Raw genomic sequence first — 17,607 nt, 5'->3', positions numbered from 1 at the left:
CTCCCTAATACATTGTAGTGTCCCAAGCTCAGACTTCAGCTCATCAACTCTGAGCCAAGGTTCCTCGAGCTGCAGACACTTCCTACAGATGTAGTTGCTGTGGATCACACTGCTGTCCATGCGGCCCCACATGCTACAGCTGCAACACATCACTTGCCTTGTCATCTCTATTGTATTTTGTAAGGAAATAGAGATAGTTTAAGTAAGTTATATTGGCATTTGTGGGTGTTAGGAATGAGTTTTATCTTTAAAGTTTAATTTGTATTTCTGTATTTGTGTGTTAAGGTCAAGTTGAGTTTTAGTTTCACTTTAAAAGGTGAAATCTAGGATCTAGTTTCATTTTGAGTGGAGACAGCAGGTCTAAAACTGTTTGTATGCCTGCATTTCCAATGAGTTTTATGACTTTGAGAGAAGTTAAACAAACAAGAGTAGAAGAATTGGGCTGTTGCCTAGCAACAGGGGTCCAAAGAGGCAGGTCCCTCCCACAGAGAAGAGAAACAGCAGTTTTAAGTTTCAGTTTGAAGCCAGGACCCCAGAGAGACTGGACACTGGGAGAGGGGGGGCTGCAGATTTCCCTAAAGAACCAAAAGGTCCCAAGGCCAAGAAGTGACACAGAAAGAAGAGAAAGATTCAAGCAGACCTTCTAGTCAAAGAAAGGACAGGAACCTGGAAAAGGTCCTGTTAAGTGAAGTTAAGAGTGAGGGGCAGAGAGAAAGGCTCCAAGCTTCAGATTTAGAGACAAAAGCTGCAGAAAGCAGAATTATAGCAAGAACAGCTTACAAGAGGCAAGAAGGTCCAAAGAGACAATTGAAGGTCTGTAACTCTTACTATGGGCATGTGAAGCAGTGGTACTGTTGTTGGCTGAGTCGGTGAGAGACAGTGCATGGAAGACAGCTTGAATGCTTGTGGTGACCCGGGGAAGATGAACATCGGAAGGAGAGTTTGAAACTCTGGAGCTGAACCCTTGCGGAAGGCATCTGAGAGAAAGCGTCGATTTGGGAGAAGATTCCAAGGCGAGATTTGAAACCCTCATGTGAAAGATGGAGTGCAGTGTGACCCGTTGGCTTATGGTGTGACAAGCGTCTGGGGAAAGTTGAGGAGAGATCCATAGCATCTGATTGAGGTGGCATCTGTCACTTGGTTTCAGAGTGTGGTGTGTCTGACCACAGGGTGCCCACTGATTTACATGGACTGTGTATTTACTGTGAACATTAGAGTATAAGGTAGCTTTTGTAACTTGTGTTATCCTTACAAATCTGTATATATATGTAAATGTATAATTGTGGGTGAAGGAGTATTGTAATTTCTTGTTGAATAAATGTTTTATTCTTTTGTTAAAGGTTCATCAGCTGACTCCTGTGACTCTGTTCAGTAACTACTCTCCACTTATTTAAACAAACAAGTAAAAGTTAGGATCTATCAAGCTGGGTTCCACCCTGGGATCAGAGGTAATCTCAGCTGGGATCATAACAATTTCTATTGTAATTGTATTCTATTTCTTGTAGTCTTATGTTCTTGAGTATTGCTGCAAAAAGAGGCGTGTCTAAGCTTTGCGTCTTGCACTCTGTCAGGACACTCACAAGAATACCAATATAAGGGGAAAACAGCAATTTCCTTACATGTCTTAATGGGCTCCATCCTGCGCTCAAATTCACCAACGAAATGGAGCAGTCAAATTAACTTCCCTTCCTTGATGTACTAGTTGAGAAATCTGCTGAGGAATTCTCTACCACGGTCTACCGCAAGCCTACCTTCACTGGTCAATATACACTTTGGGATTCTTATGGTTCCATACGCTAAAAGATTGGTCTTATTGGCAACCTTGAAAATAGGGTCCGAGCCATTTGCTCACCATGCAAGCTTGATGCCGAAATAGGGCGCATCAAAGGCATCCTGTAGGATAATGGCTACCCTGATCAGATCATTTCGTGCTGTATATCACGCAAACTCATGAACAGGCTTAAGGCCGTCACTTTCAGCCCTGAAAAGTGCCTAGTCTACTTCAGATTACCCTGAAAGGGCAAGTTATCTCAAAAATTTGAGCAACAGGGGAACCTATCTGTTTCACGCTGCTACTATGCAGTAGCAACACGAGTGTTGTTTGCCACTAAAAGGATGCTGCCGTCAAGCCAAAGAGATGTTCTACATATCACACAAATGAATAATGTGGTATATGAATTTCGGTGCCAGTGTGATGCTAGGTATGTAGGCCATACATCCCAAAGACTAATGGGTCATATCAAACAGCATGTCCCAGCCACTGTTCACAACAGGCCATGCCCAACCAGCTCATGTTTGCGAAACTCAAAACACAGTGTCCAACATTAGATGTGGTTCCGGAATTGGAAAACATTTACTAAATAATCCTTAATGTGCTAAGAATCACGCTGAAAACCAATTTAACATTGTCAGTCAGGCTGCAGTATGGTGCATTTGTGTGTATTGGAAACTACATACATTAATACACAGGACTTTTTCTTTGCAGACAGAAAGAACATGTGCACACATTGCTAAAAGCAACATTTTGCGGATGCTGGAAATCTGAAACAAAAACAGAAAATGCTGGAAAAACTCAGCGGGTCTAAAAGCATCTGTGAAAAGAAAACAGAGTTAACATTTCGTGTCCGCATTCTTTTTCAGATCTGAAGAATCAGCTTAGCTCTGAAGAAGAGTCATACGGACTCAAAATGTTAATTCTGTTTTCTCTCCACCGATGCTGTTAGACCCACTGAGTTTTTCCAGCATTTTCTGTTTTTGTACACACATTGAGCCTGTTTCAGCTAAACAAAATATTAGTGACAGCCATTTGCTGACTCATTCCTCAGGGCAATACCTTGCCCAATCAGGGTCAAGCTGTCTGGTTTAAATTTCAAACAATGCTTGGTAGTTAACTGTCAGTCACCATCAGTGGTGCATTCTCCATGGCAATGCCACTTGCCAACCAATCGGCGCTCTCTTCAAATACAGTGTAAATTGTTGTTTTCTCCTTACATTGGTATTCTTGCAAGTCTCCTGACAAGTGCAAGATGAAAAACTTAGACATGTCTATTTTTTTTAGCAATACTCAAGTTCTGTATTACCCAGTGACTAGTCTTATGTTCATTCAATTGTGTGCTCTGAAAATGAGCGTCCTCGCACTGGTATTTAATAACTTTTATTAACACCACTGTTTCCTACTTTAAGTATTCCTCTGAATTATTTAATGCATTAAGTTCTATTATGTTTCTCATTATTGTTTTCAACAGAACCTCTTTATGCAGTAGCCCTCATACTGTGTGTGATTTACATGTCTGAACAGATAGATGGATAGGAGCTTACACTTCCATGACTACACATCAACATCCAGGCAGGAAGCTCTCTTCAGCCACAAAAATATTCAGCTACTTGGCTTGATAATTTTGCCAGATCCATATTGGGCAAACAAGCTGTGTGAAAAAGCAGGGAGAAATTAGGAATCCCCAATAAAACTTGGTCCTACTTTTAGCAGTTTTTGTGGTGCACAGATATATCCCTCGGTGATGAAGTTTGATAAATTAAAGAAACAGCCTGTCTCTTGTTCCTCAATTCAGTACAATGCAATCCATACAGACCAGGGATGGGTGAGGATGGGCTGTTCGGTGCCAAAGTCTTCCCTCTCCAGAATCAGGGTTCTGGCTGCGTGACGTCTCTGAATTATGACTCACTGTATGTTTATGTCAACAGTACAAGAGATGCTACAACTACACCTCACTTCTGAACATTGGAACGCTGATGTACAATATCACTAAATATTCTGACAGTGGTTCTTCCAAATGCGCTTTATGTTTTTCTTCCAATTTCTTCTCATTTGCTTTGAAGTCTCAGAATTGGTGGATTTTTGCAAGTGGGAAATAATGCAATTCAATACCGAAGGGTATTGGGTCAAGGAGCGGCTGCATTCTTTAGGGGGAAGGTGAACAACCAGAGGTCATGGTCCACATTGGGACCAATGACATAAGTAGGAAAAGGGATGAGGTCCTCAGCAGGTTTTAGGGAGTTAGGAAGGGAATTAAAAAGTAGGACCTTAAGAGCAGTAATCTCAGGATTAATCACAGTGCCATGTGCTAATGAGCATAAGAATAGGAAGATTAAGCAGTTCAACACATGGCTGGAGAAATGGAGTAGGAGGGAGGGCTTTAGGTTTGAGGCATTGGGGCCGGTTCTGGGGCAGGTGAGACCTGCAGAAGAAGGATAGGTTACACCTTAACAGGACTGGGACTAATATCCTCATGGGGAGGTTTGCTAGTGCTGTTGAGGAGGGTTTAAATTAGATTGGCAGGGGGATGGAACTTGAGGGGAAATTCAGAGTGGGGAATTCAGAGAGGAGAAAAACTGGCAGTGGGAAGTAGAGAAGTATTAACTGATAAGGAGGATATATCAGAGAGTAGTCTCAAGGTAAATAGAATACTTGGAGATTTGATAGAATTAGAGTAAGCAATAGTAAGTCAATAGATGGGTCACGGTAAGGGGGAAGTAAAAAGTCTAAATCAGGGTTTATGTGCATGTATGTGAATGTATGGAGTGCGGTTAACAAGATTGGTGAACTACAGGCACAGGTTAACAAATGGAATTATGATATTATTGCTATAATAGAGATATGGCTCGAAGAAGGGCAAGACTGGGCAAGACTTAAATATTCCTGGGTACAAAATGTTTAGGAGAGACAGGAAAGGGAGAAAAGGCAGGGGGTGGGGGGGTGGGGTGTGCAGGGAGTATTGATTAAATATGGCATCACAGTACTGGACAGAGAGCATGTTCCAGAGGGGTCAAGGACAAATTTCTCTGGAATGAAAAAGGTGCAATAACATTGGTTGGTGTGGCATGTAGACCACCAACTAATGGAAGGGATGTAGAAACAAATTTGCAAAGAAATTACAGACAGGTGCAAAAATGATAGAGTAATTATAATGGGGGGCTTCAATTATCCAAATATAGGCTGGGATAGGAATAGTGCAAAGGGGCAAGAAGGGCGAGAGTTCCTGGAATGTGTTCGAGATAATTTTCTGCAGCAGTACGTTTCTGGTCCAACAAGAGGGCATGCACTTTTGGACCTGGTTCTGGGGAATGAGTTGGCCTAAGTGGATCAAATATCAGTGGGAGAGCATTTGGGGGACAGTGGCCATTGTATAATAAAGCTTAGGTTGGCATGGAAAAGGACAAGGAACAATCCAGAAAGGATTAAAGAACTGGGAGAAAGCCAACTTCGATGGGATCAGAATGCATCTAAATCAAGTGAGTTGGAATCAAATTTTGGCAGAAAAGACGGTGGTTGAAAAATGGGCCATCTTCAAAGGTAAAGTATTGCAAGCAATGTTGAGGTATATTTCCTTGAAGAGGAAAGGTAGGACAAATAAATCCAGAGCGTCCTAGATGACAAGAGCGATATAGGTGAAGATGAAAAAGAAGTGCGCATATGACAGATGTCAGGTAGAAAATACAATGGAGAATCAGGCTGAATATAGGACCAGAGGGGAAGTGAAAAAGCTAATAAGAAAAGCAGGGGGAGAAAATGAAATGAGGCTGGCAACTAACATAAAAGGGAATCCCAAGTTCTTCTATAAGCATATAAATAATAAAAAGATGGTAAAAGAAAGACTAGGGCCAATTAGGGATAAAAAGAGGTCTTGCACATGGGGGCAGGAGAAATAGCAGAGGTATTAAATAAGTACTTTGCATCTGTTTTTACAAAGGGAGAAAGATGCTGCCCAGGCTGAGGTGAGAGAGGAGGTAACTGGTAGACTAGAAGAATTTACAAGTGAGAAGGAGGAGATGTTAGAAAGGCTATCATTACTTAAAATAGATAAGGTACCAGGGTCAGATGAGATGCATCCAAGGGTACTGAGGGAAGAGAGACTGGAAATTGCAGAGGCACTAATGATAACCTTCCAGTCTTCCTTAGACATGGGGTGGTGCCAGGGGACTGGAGAATTGTGAATGTTACATCCTTGTTCAAAAAGGGGTACAAGGATAAAGACAGCAACTACAGAACAGTTTGGCTTCAGTTTTAGGAAAACTTATAGAAACTATAGTTCGGGCCAAAATCAATAGTCATCAAGTGCAGGATAATTAAGAAAATCTGGCATGGATTCATTAAAGGAAAATTATGTTTAATTAACTTGCTGGAGTTTTTTGAGGAGTTAACAGAGAAGATTGATAAGGGCAATGCTGTTGATGTGGTGTATATGGATTTTCAAAAGGCATTTGATACAGTGCCACATAACAGACTTGTGAGCAAAATTATAGCTCATGGAATAAAAGGGAAAATAGGCACTTGGATAAGAAACTGGCTTGAGTGACAGGAAACAGAGAGTGGTGATAAATGGTTTTTCTCAGATTGGAGGAAGGTTTGTAGTGGAGTTCCCCAGGGTCCGTGTTGGGATCCTTGCTCTTTCTGATAAATATTAATGCCCTAGACTATGGTGTTCAGGGCATGATTTCAAAATTTGCAGACGATATGAAGATTGGAAATGTTGTCAACTGTGATGGAGATAGTCTTGAACTTCAAAAGGACATGCTGGTGGAGTGGGCAGACAAGTGGCAGATGAAGTTTAATGCAGAGAAGTGTGAGGTGATTCATTTTGGCAGGAAGAATATGGAGAGAAAGTAAAAAATAAAGGGAGTCTCCTCTAAAGGAGGTGTAAGAGCAGAGGGACCTCAGTGTATATGTACATAAATCATTGAAGATGGCAGAGCATGTTGAAAGAGCAGTTGATAAAACATATAGTACCTTAGGCTTTATTAATGGGGGTATTGAGTACAAGAGTAAGGAGGTCATGTTGAACTTGTATAAGACCCTAGTTAGGCCTCATCTGGAGTACTGCATCCAATGCTGGGTGCCAAACTTGAGGAAGGATGTGAAAGCATTGGAGAGAGTACAGAGGAGATCCACAAAAATGATTCCAGGGATAAACAGATAGATTGGAGAGGTTGGGACTGTTTTCCTTGGAGAAAAGAAGGCTGAGAGGAAACTTGATAGAGGCAATCAAAACCCTGAGGGGTATGGACAGGGTAAGTAGTGAGAAATTGTTCCCACTCTCAAGAGTACATCAAGAACTAGAGGGCACAGATTCAAAATAATGGGCAAAAGAAGTAGAAGTGATGTGATGAAAATGTTTTTCACCCAGAAGGTGGTTGGAGTCTGGAATGAACTTCCTGAGAGAGTGGTGGAGGCAGATTCAATCAAGGTATTCAAAAGGGAATTGAATTGCTATCCGAAAAGAAAGAATGTGCAAGGTTACGGGAATAAGGCAGGGGAGTCAGACTAGGTAGAATGCTCTTTCAGAGCCAGTGCATACTCGATCAGCCGAATAGCTTCTTTCTGGACTGTAAAGACTCTGTTATTCCGTAACAGTAAACTTTTTTTCATCATTCATTAATGAGATTTGGGCATCACTGGCTAGGCTAGTATTTATTGCCCTATCCTATCTGCCCTTGAGAAGGTGGTGGTGGGGTCCTTTCTTGAACCGGTGCAATCCATGTGGTGTAAGTACACCCACAATGCTGTTAGGAAGGGAGTTCCAGGATTTTGACCCACCGACAGTGAAGGGACGGCGATATATCTCCAAGTCAGGATGTTGAGTGGCTTGGAGGGGAACTTCCAGGTGGTGGTGTTCCTGTGTGCCTGCTCCCTTGTCCTTCTAGATGGTAGTACTCATAGGTTTGGAAGGTGCTTTCAAAGGGGCCTTGGTGAGTTCCTGCAGTGCATCTTGCATATGGTACACATTGCTGACACTGTGCGTCGGTGGTGGAGAGGGCAAATGTTTGTGGATGGGACACCAATCAAACAGGCTGCTTTGTCCTGAAAGGTGTCAAGCTTCTTGAGTGTTGTTGGAGCTCCACTCATCCAGGCAAGTGGAGAGTATTCCATCACACTCCTGACTTGTGACTTGTAGATGGTGGTCAAGATTTGGAGAGTCAGGGGGTGAGTTACTTGCCACAGGATTCTGAGTATCTGACCTGCTCTTGTGACCACAGTATTTATATGGCTAGTCCAGTTCAGTTTCTGGTCAATGGTAACCCCCAGGATGTTGATAGTGGGGGATGCAACAATGGTAATGCCATTGAATATCAAGGGCAATGGCTGGATTCTCTCTTATTGGAGATGGTCAGCATCTGAGGAGTCGCGAATGGTGCTGAACATTATGCAATCACCAGCGAACATCCCCACTTCTGACCTGTTGATGGGGTGAGGTTCATTGTTGAAGCAGCTGAAGATGGTTGGTCCTAGGACACTACCCTAAGGAACTCCTGCAGTGATGCCCTTGAACTGAGATGATTGACCTCCAGAAACCACAACCATCTTCCCTTGTGCTCAGTATGACTCCAACCAGCAGAGAGTTTTCCCCCTGATTCCCATGCACTCCAGTTTTGCTGGTGCTCCTTGATGCTACACTTGGTCAAATGCTGCCTTGAAGTCAAGGGCAGTCACTCTCACCTCTCCTCTGGAGTTCAGCTCTTTTGTCCATGCTTGAACCAAGGCTGTAACGAGGTCAGGGACTGAGTGACCCTGGCAGAACCCAAACTGAGTGTCAGTGAGCAGGTTATTGCTAAGCAAGTGCTGCTTGACAGCACTGTTGATGAACCCTTCTATTACTTAACTGATGATTGAGAGTAGACTAATGGGACGGTAATTGGCTGGGTTGGATTTGTTCTGTTTTTTGTGTACAGGACGCATCTGGGCAACTTTCCACATTGCTGGGTAGGTACCAGTGCTGTAACTCATTTGTTACAAAACAAATAAACTAAATGAACGAATCAAGGGACAAACTAAAAGGCAACACCTTAAAGGGAAAATGCAAAAGCAATGCCAAAATTTAAAGGAAACTTACAAACATTAAATCAAAATATGATGAAGCCAATGCTGTAGCTGTACAGGAACAGCTTGGTTAGGGGCACGGCAAGTTTTGGAGCACAAGCCTTCAGTACTATTGCCAGAATATTGTCAGGGTCCATAGTCTTTGCAGTATCCAGTGCCTTCAGCCATTTCTTGATTGTGGAGTGAATTGAATTGGCTGAAGACTGGCATCTGTGATGTTGGGGACCTCTGGAGGAGGTGGAGATGGACCATCGACTCGGCACTTCTGGCTGAAGATTGTTCCAAATGCTTTAGCCTTATCTTTTGCACTGATGTGCTCGGCTCCCTCATCACTGAGGATGGGGATATTTGTGCTGTCTCCTCCTTCTCCACCACCATTGTTTAATTGTCCACCACCATTCACGAATGGATGTTGCAGGGCTGCAGAGTTTAGATCTGATCCATTGGTTGTGGAATCGCTTAGCTCTGTCTATCTATCACTTGCTGCTTATGCTGTTTGGCATGCAAGTGGTCCTCTGCTTTAGCTTCACCAGGTTGACACCTCAATCTTAGGTATACCTCGTGCAGCTCCTGATATGCTCTCCTGCACTCTTCTTTGAAACAGAATTGATCCCCTGGCTTGGTGGTAATAGTAGAGTTGGGGGGGCGGTGGGGGGGGGTATGCCGGGCCATGAGGTTACAGTTTGTGGTTGAGTACAATTCTGCTGCCGTGAATAGCCTACAGCGCCTCATGGGTGCCCAGTTTTGAGTTGCTAGGTCTATTCGAAATTTATCCTATTTAGCATTGTGGTAGTGCTGCACAACATGATGGAGGGTATCCTCAATTTGAAGACAGGACTTTGTCTCCAAAAAGACTGTGTGGTGGTCACTCCTACCGTTACTGTCATGGACAGATGTATCTGTGGCAGGCAGATTGGTGAGGATGAGGTCAAGTATGAGTTTCCCTCTTGTTGGTTCCCTCACCACCTGCTGCAGACCCAGTCTAGCAGCTATGTCTTTAGCTTTATGGACTTTATGTTTATTCTGCATTTATGCACATATTTGTACCCTCCTTCCAAACTATGCAAGAATTAAATGTACCTTTTGTTTCTGGAGCTCTTCTCCCACCTAACTTTCCTTTTTTCTTGAAAGGTACACACATTAACAGGAAACTAGATATGTACACGAGGGAGAAAGGAATAAAAGGATATATAGATGCAGTAGCATAGGAAGAAACTTGTGTGTAGTATAAACACCAGTATAGATCAGCTGGGCCAAATGGCCTGTTTCTGTGCTGTAAGTTCTGTGTAAGATCACACCTTTCCTTTTCTCTAAGTGGTCAACTGTGAGCTTAGAGAGTGAGGGCCCAATTTTAACTCTATGTAGGTGAATAGTGAATGAGTTAAAATCTCACCCTCATTGAGTGTCAGCAGGCTATTTACTTCAAAAGGAGAAAATCATTGCACTGAAGTCCAATCCTGTCCTCACCCAATGTCCACGCAGAAGGGGTCACCAGAGAATGACAGGGACCTTGGCTCATTTTCCCCTCCTTAATGTCAGAGCTCTGAAGCTAATTGTGTCTCTCTTAACGTCCACACACAAATGAACTTTCTAGCTGTGGGTTATAAAACAATGAAGATGAGTGTGAACCCTGGCTCACTTACCCTTCCCTAACTCAGGAGTGCTGAAGCCAACTGTATCACTCCCTCTATTTTGTAGAGACCAGGGTTTTATCTTTTTGTGTATCTGAGCTAGGTCAAATGGTGTTTATTTATCGGGCCAGTGGAAAGCTTCTTAGTTGAAGTTTTAAGATGTGCTCATAGCAACACAGCTTTGCACTGGACAGAGAGGATCACTAATGTAACTAGCTTCCCCTTTCAAATACCTATCAGCTTCCTTGCCATGATTTTGGAATGAGGAGCTTTGTATCCCCTTCCCCAATCAAGACCACGCAGTCTATTTTTAAAACCCGCCATAGTTTTTCTTATAATGTCTCTACATTTTTATAATCTTTCATTTGAATAACATATTCAGCCACCAGCTGAGCTTTTGCTTCATACAATTTAAATTCTCACCAACAGCCAATACTTCAAAAGATATTTCTGAACATTTCAAAACTGGTTGGGGATATGATATATCATATCATATAGTGCATTTACAGTGTTTTGGCAAAAGGAATGATCATTTCATTGATGCAATGCAGAAAGATACTGCTTGGACCAAAGACAGATTCTGCCTCTTTCAAACACAGCAGAGTGTGCAGCAACTTAGTTTTACCGGATTTCCTCCATTTCCTGCTTGAGAGTTGATCTTTGGAAGAAGTAGGATAAAGGAGGCTGCCAGGCTGCAGTGGTAGAAGCTGTGTACATAACTGTAATCCCATTCCTATGAAAAAAAAAGTGAGCCTGCATCAATTACCCCAATACTTTTTTCTGAATGTTACACACAATTTATAAATTGATTATTCATTTTGCTCAATGTATTAACAACAGCTTGTATTTAAATAGCACACTTCACAGGATCATGATACAATACAGGAGGAGGTCTTTTAGTCCATTGTGTCTGTGCCAGTTCTTCGAAAGAGCAATCGAATTAGTCCCACTCCCCTGCTCTTTCCCCATTGCTGTGTAATTATTTTTCATTCAAGCATTAATCCAAGTTCTTTTGAAAGTTACTATTGAATCCGCTTCCATTACCCTTTCAGACAGTGTATCCTATATCACAACAATTCGCTGGGTAAAAAAATTCTTCTCATGTCACCTCTAGTTCTCTTGCCTGGCACCAAATCTGTGTCTTTTGGTTACTGCCAATGGAAACAATTTCTCCTTGTTCACTCAACGAAAGCTATTCAAAGCTGGATTTACTCTGCTTAGCACAGAGTAGATTTAAGAGAAGATTTAATAGAGGTATTCAAAATTAAGAATTGCTTTCGTAGAGTAAACAAGGAGAAACTGTTTCCAATGGCAGAAAAGTTAGTAACCAGAAGACACAGCTCCAGCTTCTCCGGTCTCTCCACGTAATTGAGGACTCTCAACACTGGTGCCTTTCTCGCAAACCTGCTCTGCACCCTCTCCAAGATCTTGACATCGTTCTTAAGGTGGGGTGAGGCCTAAGTAGTGTCTTCTAAGGGTTTCACATAACTTGCTTTTGAAATCCCCCTTTAAAATTGTACCGTTTAGTTTATATTGCTTCCCCTTATCTTTCCAAATAAAACGCATTGTTTCACCTTCTCAGCAGTAAATTTCATCTGCCATGTGCCTGCCCATTCCACCAGTCTTTCTCCTCCAGCCCTACAACCCTCCAAGATCTCTGTACTCCACTAATTCTAGCCTCTTCAGCATTCCTGCTTTTGAGTGCTCCATCCTTGGTGACCATGTCTTCAGCTGCCAAGGCCGTAAGCTCTGGAATTCCATCACTAAACCTCTCAGCATCTATCTTGCCCTTTAAGACACTCCTTAAAACCTACCTTTTTGAGCAAGTTCTAGTTATTTGGCCTAATAATTCTTACAAACTCTCTGTCTAATTTTGTTTGATAATGTTCCTAAAACACCTTGGATATCTTATTACATTCAAAGCACTATATCAATGCAAGTTGCTGCTGTTATGTTCTCCTGAAGACTGGTGCTATACTATTATATTTTTTCACATGGTCCAGATTTTCATCCCAGGTCGGATGTGCAGAGTCGGGAGATTTCCCGGCTCGGCAAACCTAATCTTTAAAAATGGCCGCCCACAGGTCAGATTTCCGGTTAGTGGTCAGGGGTGGGTGGGTGCGGGCTGAAATAGTAGTCAGGGTGGGTGACCCCAGAACAAGTGCTCCTACCTTTGTCCTCCAGCACTGTGTTTAAATTTAAAGAAAATAATAAAACATAAAACACCCCTCCAGCCCACACCCACTTGCCCCCCCACACACTCCCTTTGCCCCATCCATGCAAACCAATAACCCCCACCCACCTCCATGGCCCTTCATATCCCCTACCAACTTATTGTCAACTCATGCCATCCCATACCCTCCACCTTTTGCCCTTACGCACTCCACGTCAACTCATGTAGCATCCTTTGACACTTCCTGGACAGCTTTGACACTTTCTTGACACCTTGACACTTTCTGTACAGTTTGATGTTTCCTGGACAGCTTGACATTACCAATGAGTTTGTGCCTATAAAGTGCACAAACATGTTCAATTCTAAAAATCCCAAAGGGTGACTTACCTCTTGCAAAGGTGTCCTGGGACTCTAACAAAGGGGTAGCTTACCTCTCCATGGTGGTACCCATCTATCCAAAGAATCCACCAAGTTCAGATCTCCTCTCACCTGGTCTGCTCTGCGCACTCCAGGATTCATGCAGCTAGGGCTCAAAGATCGAAGTCAGTGGAGACAGCTGGTGATTTAAATATCCAGCTGCCTCCGCAAGCCATGCATGCATGAACCCTAGCCCGACTCCAGACCCCCTGATGCAAAGATGGGAAATACTGGGTTCGGGGGTGGTACTTGGCATTTTTGTCCATTTTCAGGATTTTCTCCTGTCTGGGAACTTTGAAATTATACCCTGTGTTACCAAATACAGGGGTAAAATTTTTAGTTCGGCTGAGCACAAAATGATGCACGATGATGTTGGGCGTGCGTCCTGACGTCATCGCGCACTCACACGATATTTCAGTTGGCGGGCGCACGCCAGAGTTGGCAGCATTCCCGCCGACAATCAAAAGATCTATTAAGGCAATTAAAAAGTTAATTAAAAGAAATTTTTCACTGCCCGTCCAGCCTTACAATTGGCAGGCAGGTGAAAAGGCCAAGTGGCCTTTGCACTTATTTGGAAACCTCATCCACAGGTGGAATGAGGTTTCCAAAAGCAAATAAAAATCAAATAAAAACTTTTTTTTCATTAATAACATGTCCCTGCTCATGTGACAGGACATGAAGGGACATATTTCATTACATTTCCATTTTTTAAATTATATTTTTTCATATATCTTCATCTCCCTGGGGCAGCTCTCTGCCGCAGGGAGATTATGTAGTGCTCGCCCCGCTCGCCTTCCTCCCTCCACCTGCATAGGCAGCGCTGAGCGTTGCCGCTTGTGTTTCATGCTGGGTGGGCCTTAATTGGCCCGCCAGCATGAAATTGCCTTCCGGGACTGCCACACCCGCTTAGTCCGCACACCAAGGGCAAAATTCTGCCCCAGGTCATAAACATATGACAAAAAGAGCAATGGCCTTCATCATGACCCTTAAAGGCTACTATATACTTCCCTTAAGTCTGAAAAATGACCATTCATATTTTCTGTTTCAATGTACTAATACTTCCCAAGGTGCTTCATAGGTGAGATTTTCAAACAAAATTTGACGAATCTACATCAGGATATATTAGGATAGATGAGCATAAGCTTAGTCAAAAAGATAAGTTTTAGGTAGCATCTTAAAGAAAAAGAGAAAGATGGAGAGGCAGAGAGATTTAGGTAGGTAATTCCAAAGTTTTGGGCCTAAACAACTGAAGGTACCTCAGCCAATGGTGGAACGATTAGAATTGGGAATGTGTAAGGGGGCGGAGTTGGAGGAGGCTGGTACTATCCTATTTATTTTTTTGCTACATTTGAGCAGGGTTGGAGGAGCGTAGAAATTCAGAGGCTTTGTAGGGTTGGAGGAAGTTAAAGAGATAGGGAGGGATGAGACCATGGAGGATTTGAATAATAAGGATGAGAATTTTAAAATTGTCGACTGAGAACCACAACACAAGTCAGAAAAGATATCTAACTATGACTGAATCTACTACCCTTTGCTGGAGCAGTAAAATGGGGTGATGCTATGAATACACACAACCAGTGAGGTGCCTTCCCTGTATTCTGGAAATTGTGGGCAAGGTCCTTTTGAGTTTCTGTCCATTAACTCAATGGATGGAAGTGCACCTGCCTTCTCCCGATTTGCTTCTGCAAGGCCCAACTCAAGGAGCATGATGTTGTAAAATCAGTTTTGTTCTGCAGCATATCCAGAATGTAAGTGATTGTAGAAAAGTTCATGCAAGGTCATAAAATCTGAAAAATAATTGGACAAAAAGAAACTTTGTTTTCTGGGAATAATTGGACTAATTATTCTTGGTATTATGCAAAGTTGTGATTTTGCACAAGTTCAGAATTTTCCAAGGATGGGAAAAATGGAAATCATAGGACAGACTTGTAGGAGATTGCTGCAGAGCAGAGGATAGAATTGGGCTTTGCCAATAGCTCAAAATGAGCTCATAGTGAATGGTCCGTCATTTGTACATGGTAACCCATTTTCATTGATCAGTGTTACTCCTACACCTCATTGGTTCCAAGGCTGGAATTTCATATTGTTACGGACAGGGGAGAGAGACAAACTGAACACCTATATTTTTCTCGCCGTTTGTCCATAAACAGAGGTGTTTTAATTTTTTAAATAGACAAATAAATTTGTTTCCCCAAATCCCCTGTTTACGAAGTCAATTTTAAAGTGACTCATAGCAAAACTTTCTTTAGGGTTAAATCAGAAGTATTGTTTATTCATACATTTAAACCCTGCGGATGGTCATCACAACTACATACGCACACACAAGCACACAAGAAGGAGATAGGAAAGAAAAGTGTTTTACAACTAGGTATAACTTAGAACAAAGAAAACCCAAAGATACGAATATTAATTCATGTGAATGTTAGGGTCCAGAATGTCAGCATCCAGCAAGGGTTCCTTCACATAGGAGTTAAAGTTCAGGCGGGTTCAGCTAGATGAAAACAGGGGTTGCTGAATTCCTTCAATGTTGGTGGTGATGCAGCAAGATGAAGTTGGTACACAGAGACTTGGTCCACTCTACAGGTGATGGTAGGAATCTTCCAGAGAATCAGGCTTCGAGGAGGTTTAGACTTGAGGCAGGCTTTGTTGTCAGCCTGGAGTCCTGTTTTAGTGTTGACAGGCTGGATTTTAATAGCTGCCCTGGGAGACATGGAATATGACATTAAAACTTTCCAAAGGGCAGAGGAGCTTAGGTCATGTGGTGTTGTCCATTGATGAGTCAGTTTCATGTTCAGTGTCTATGCCTCTGGTCAAAATCCATTCTTCACCTTAGGAGATTGATGGTGATTATTAGTGCCTCCACAAGTATAATGAGTTTTGATGGCTCTCTCTTTGTTATAAATCCAAGCTAGGGAGACAGACTGTCTGCTGCTCCCTTGTTTCATTGATTGTAATGGGTTCATGCAAAGATAAGTGTGAGATTCCACAAAGATGAATGTTCAGCTTTATTCTGTAATTATTGTTGGAAGTTTCCAGAACTGCAGCCAACTTGCAAATCATGTGACCTGTAACAGCCATGTTTTTTGGTCCAACAAAGTTCATTTTTAAATAAGCAGAAAGTAAGGTTTGATTTAAACAGTTATGATCACTTTCATGTCTTATGGGCATGACAATATGCTAAGCAGAGGTGATGGCCTAGTGGTAATGTCACCAGACTATTATTCCAGAGGCTCAGGCTAATGCTCTGGGAACACGGGTTCCAATCCTACCATGTCAGCTGGTGGAATTTAAATTCATTTAATTAAATCTGGAATTAAAAAGCTAGCCTTGTTAATAGTGACCATGAAATCACTGTTAATTGTTGTAAAAACCCATCTAGTTCACTAATGTCTTTTAAGGAAGGAAATCTGCCGTCCTCACCTGGTCTGGCCCACATCTGACTCCAGACCCACAATAATGTGGTTGATTTTAAATGCCCTCTGAAATGGCCAGTAAGCCACTCAAATGTATCAAACCACTATGAAGCCTACAAAAAGGAATGAAACTGGACAGGTTGACTGGCATTGACCTAGGCACCGGAAATGACAACTGCAAACCTAGCCCTGTAGACCCTGAAAATCCTCCGTAATAACATCTTGGGGCTTGTGCCAAAATTGGGAGAGCTGTCCCACAGACTAGACAAGCAACAGTTTGACATAGTCATACTCACAGAATCATACCTTATAGGCAATGTCCCAGACACATCATCACCATCCCTGGGTATGAGGTGTACCTACATCACATTGACTGCAGCAGTTCAAGAAGGCAGTTCACCACCATCCTCATAAGGGATATTTGGGATAGGCAAGAAATGCTGGCCTTGCCATTGAAACTTACCTCCTGAGAATGAACAATGAACTCAGAGGTAGTGGCACATTGGTATACAGTTTGGAGGGAGTTGCTCTGGGAGTTCTCAACATCGACTCCGGACTCCATGAAGTTTCCTGGCATCAGGTCAAATATGGGCAAGGAAACCTCCTGCTGATTACCGCCTTCCATCCCCCTCAGCTGATAAATCTGTGCTCCTCCATGTTGAATATCACCTGGAAGAAGCACTGAAGGTGGCTCGGGCACAGAGTGTACTCCAGGAGGAGAACCTCAATGTCTATCACCAGGAGTGGCTCGGTAACACTACTTTTCAACGAGCTGACCAAATAGTTTTCGAACAGATCTAGCAACTCAAAACTGGGCATCCATAAGGAACTGTGGGCCATCAGCAGCAGCAGAATTGTATACAACCACAATCTGTAACCTCATGGCCTGGCATCCCCCCAGCTCTACCAATTACCATCAGACCGGAGGACCATTTCTGGTTCAATGAAGAGTGGAGGGCATGCCAGGAGCAGCACCAGGCATGCCTAAAAATGAGGTGTCAACTTGGCAAAGCTACAATACAGGACTACTTGAAAGCCAAACAACGGAAGCAGCATGCAAGAGAGACAACATCTGTGGCATTCCCTTCATCAAACTTTCTGTTACTTCATCAAAATTCAAATCTTTTGATGAAGGTGGTG

General features: G+C 42.7%; 1 protein-coding gene across 1 annotated transcript in view; it reads right to left on the bottom strand.

The window, feature by feature from the left end:
- Window positions 1-10,854: 10,854 nt before the first annotated feature.
- Window positions 10,855-17,607, bottom strand: part of mymk (myomaker, myoblast fusion factor) — a 38,165-nt gene continuing 31,412 nt past the window's right edge. The window contains exon 6 of the mRNA XM_078549648.1: window positions 10,855-11,197. Within this exon, the coding sequence (XP_078405774.1) occupies window positions 11,054-11,197 (144 nt within the window). The 3' untranslated portion in view covers window positions 10,855-11,053. The remainder of the gene's footprint in view (window positions 11,198-17,607) is intronic.

This window comes from Cetorhinus maximus, chromosome 10 (assembly GCF_964194155.1).
Source record: "Cetorhinus maximus chromosome 10, sCetMax3.hap1.1, whole genome shotgun sequence".
Lineage (NCBI taxonomy): Eukaryota > Metazoa > Chordata > Chondrichthyes > Lamniformes > Cetorhinidae > Cetorhinus > Cetorhinus maximus.
Note: the sequence above shows the minus strand (reverse complement) of the source record. Positions and strands in the feature narration are given on the sequence as shown.